The sequence below is a fragment of the Octodon degus genome, unplaced genomic scaffold, assembly GCF_000260255.1.
Source record: "Octodon degus isolate 3935 unplaced genomic scaffold, OctDeg1.0 scaffold00026, whole genome shotgun sequence".
Taxonomy (NCBI): Eukaryota; Metazoa; Chordata; class Mammalia; order Rodentia; family Octodontidae; genus Octodon; species Octodon degus.
Window position 1 is genome coordinate 327,480 of NW_004524602.1, and position 2,123 is coordinate 329,602.

At 44.7% G+C, this 2,123-nt stretch overlaps 1 protein-coding gene across 2 annotated transcripts in view; it reads right to left on the reverse strand.

Moving 5' to 3' along the window:
- Acsbg1 (acyl-CoA synthetase bubblegum family member 1) overlaps positions 1–2,123 on the reverse strand; it is a 42,635-nt gene continuing 40,512 nt past the window's right edge. For both annotated transcript variants that reach the window (XM_023712502.1, XM_023712501.1), the window contains one exon: positions 1–932. In XM_023712502.1, the coding sequence (XP_023568270.1) occupies positions 847–932 (86 nt within the window). In that variant the 3' untranslated portion in view covers positions 1–846. The remainder of the gene's footprint in view (positions 933–2,123) is intronic.

The following is a 2,123-nucleotide window of genomic DNA, read 5'->3' on the forward strand; positions in this document are numbered from 1 at the left end:
TTTATGCTGCTGCTTCCTTTGTTTTATTAGATTGTGCTAATTACCGGTGGCTCTTGGTTCACAGAAATAAAGAATTCCAAAACAACCAAGATGTACGCCTTCTGCCTTTCCTGATCAGGTGCCTTGTGCCAGTTTGGCTCAGCTTATTGCTAAGAATAAGCTCATACTCACAGTGGACGGAGTATGAGCATGGCCCGGGGTAAGGCGCTCTTGCCAGAATGGGCTCTGGTTAACTACATCACCCCACTGACCCATCCTGCCTGGCTCTAACTAAAAATGGTCATACCTGTCCCACTGTCCCATGCGCTAAATACTACTCTCTGTCCTGCTTGCTCAACTGACAAAAAAAAAAAAAAAACAGGTACTTATGGACAGTTCTGTTAAACGTTTAATATTCATATTACACATTAAATACAGTCACATGGCAGCAGCAATTTTATTAGGTAGTGTCCAAAAGATTCCAGAGTAAGTTTGGCCATTATGTAACCTAGACGGCTTTACCTGTAGCACAAACTAGTAAGAGGACTCCCCACCCCCACCCCGGCCTCTGGTGAGCTGATGAGCTATGGCTTGTTAGGTCTCCCTGGAGTTAGGGCTGAGCAGTATCAACCCTTCAGTTGTGAAAGGAGAGTTGATTTTATCACCTGAATACTTAAGCAGAATTTAGACTACCCGCATGTGGAGCTTCTTGGAGTTGTAGATGTTGGAGTCAATCAACCCTGGCCAGGAAGCCAGACACTCTTGCCTGAGTTCCTGCGGTCACATGGAAGAGCCTGGAGCTCAGAGATGCCCCCACAGGCAGAGGCTGCCTTCTCTACTCATTGGGAACCCCACAGATGGCCCCAGTTAGTTCTTTTGTTCTTGGTAAAAGGAATCAATGATGTCTTTGTACTTCTCCAGGACTGTGAGCCGCTTGAGTTTCATGGTAGGACCTAAAAGAGAAATGGGAAGAAGCAAGTGAAGCGCAGGCTCTGCAGATTAAGAGGTGCGGGGCAAAGAGGCAGGTTCAGCAGTGGGCCGGGCCAGGATGGCAGAGCGTGGTGCCAGCCTCTAGACCCAAGCCTGGGCTCACACCCTGAGGAGGCTCCTGTGCTGGCCAGGCCTGGTTGATGACCAACAGCAGTGAATAGGCCAGAAGTGACTGTAGTTTCTTCCCAGTGGGTGGGGAGGCAGTGCGAGCCACAGCCATCCTGCCTGTGACTTGTGCCCATCCCTAGCCCTCCATTCACTTGGATTCTGCCCCTTGAATGAATATACTTATCCTCCCAGGTTGCACCAGGATTACTTCCCAGTGGATGCCTAAATTTGAAAGTGTTCAAGTCCATAAGATGGCATAGTAGGAGCACCCCACTTTCTGGATCCCCTTCTGTCCCTCTTACAAGCTTGCTTTCTCTCAATAAATGCTTCCTTCTTTAAAAAGAATAAATGATATAATATTTGTGTATAACCTAGACATACCTCCTCTGTGCTCCCCATGCTGGTGCTAGAGATTGAACCTGGGCCTCACAGAGCTACAGTGGTGTGTCAGTTTACAAGCATAATTCTTTCCACATTTCTGGTTGCAAACTGAATTGAGCAAGAACCGAATCAAATTCTATGGTTAGGTTCAATGCTGACCTTAATTCAGTTTTTGTCCACTTTGGTTGGTGAGTAGAATTGTGGAAAGAATTGAGTTAGTGAACCAGGGTACCACTGTATATCCTTGCCTCCCCTCAATTTATTTTTATTTTTTATTTTTTAGTATTTTGAGACAAGCTTTTACTGAACTATTAAGTGGCTTAGACTGGGCCAAAACTTACTGCCTTACCATCCTAGGGTGCTGTGGTTATAGATATTCACCACCATGCCCATCTTTTCCCATATGCTTGCTTTATCTATTCATTTATTTATTGCCCCATATTTAGATAGTCTATAGGTTACTTACAATGCCAAATAAATGCTATGTGAATAGATACACTGTTTAGGGAATAATGCCAAGGAAAAGTCTGTACATGTTTAATACAGGTTCATTAAAAAAAAATATTTTCGGCCAGGGAGATGGCTCAGTAGAATAAGCGCTTGCCTGGAAAGTGCAAGGTCCTGAGTTCAATCCCTGGTACTGCCAAAAAAAAAAAAAAAAAAAA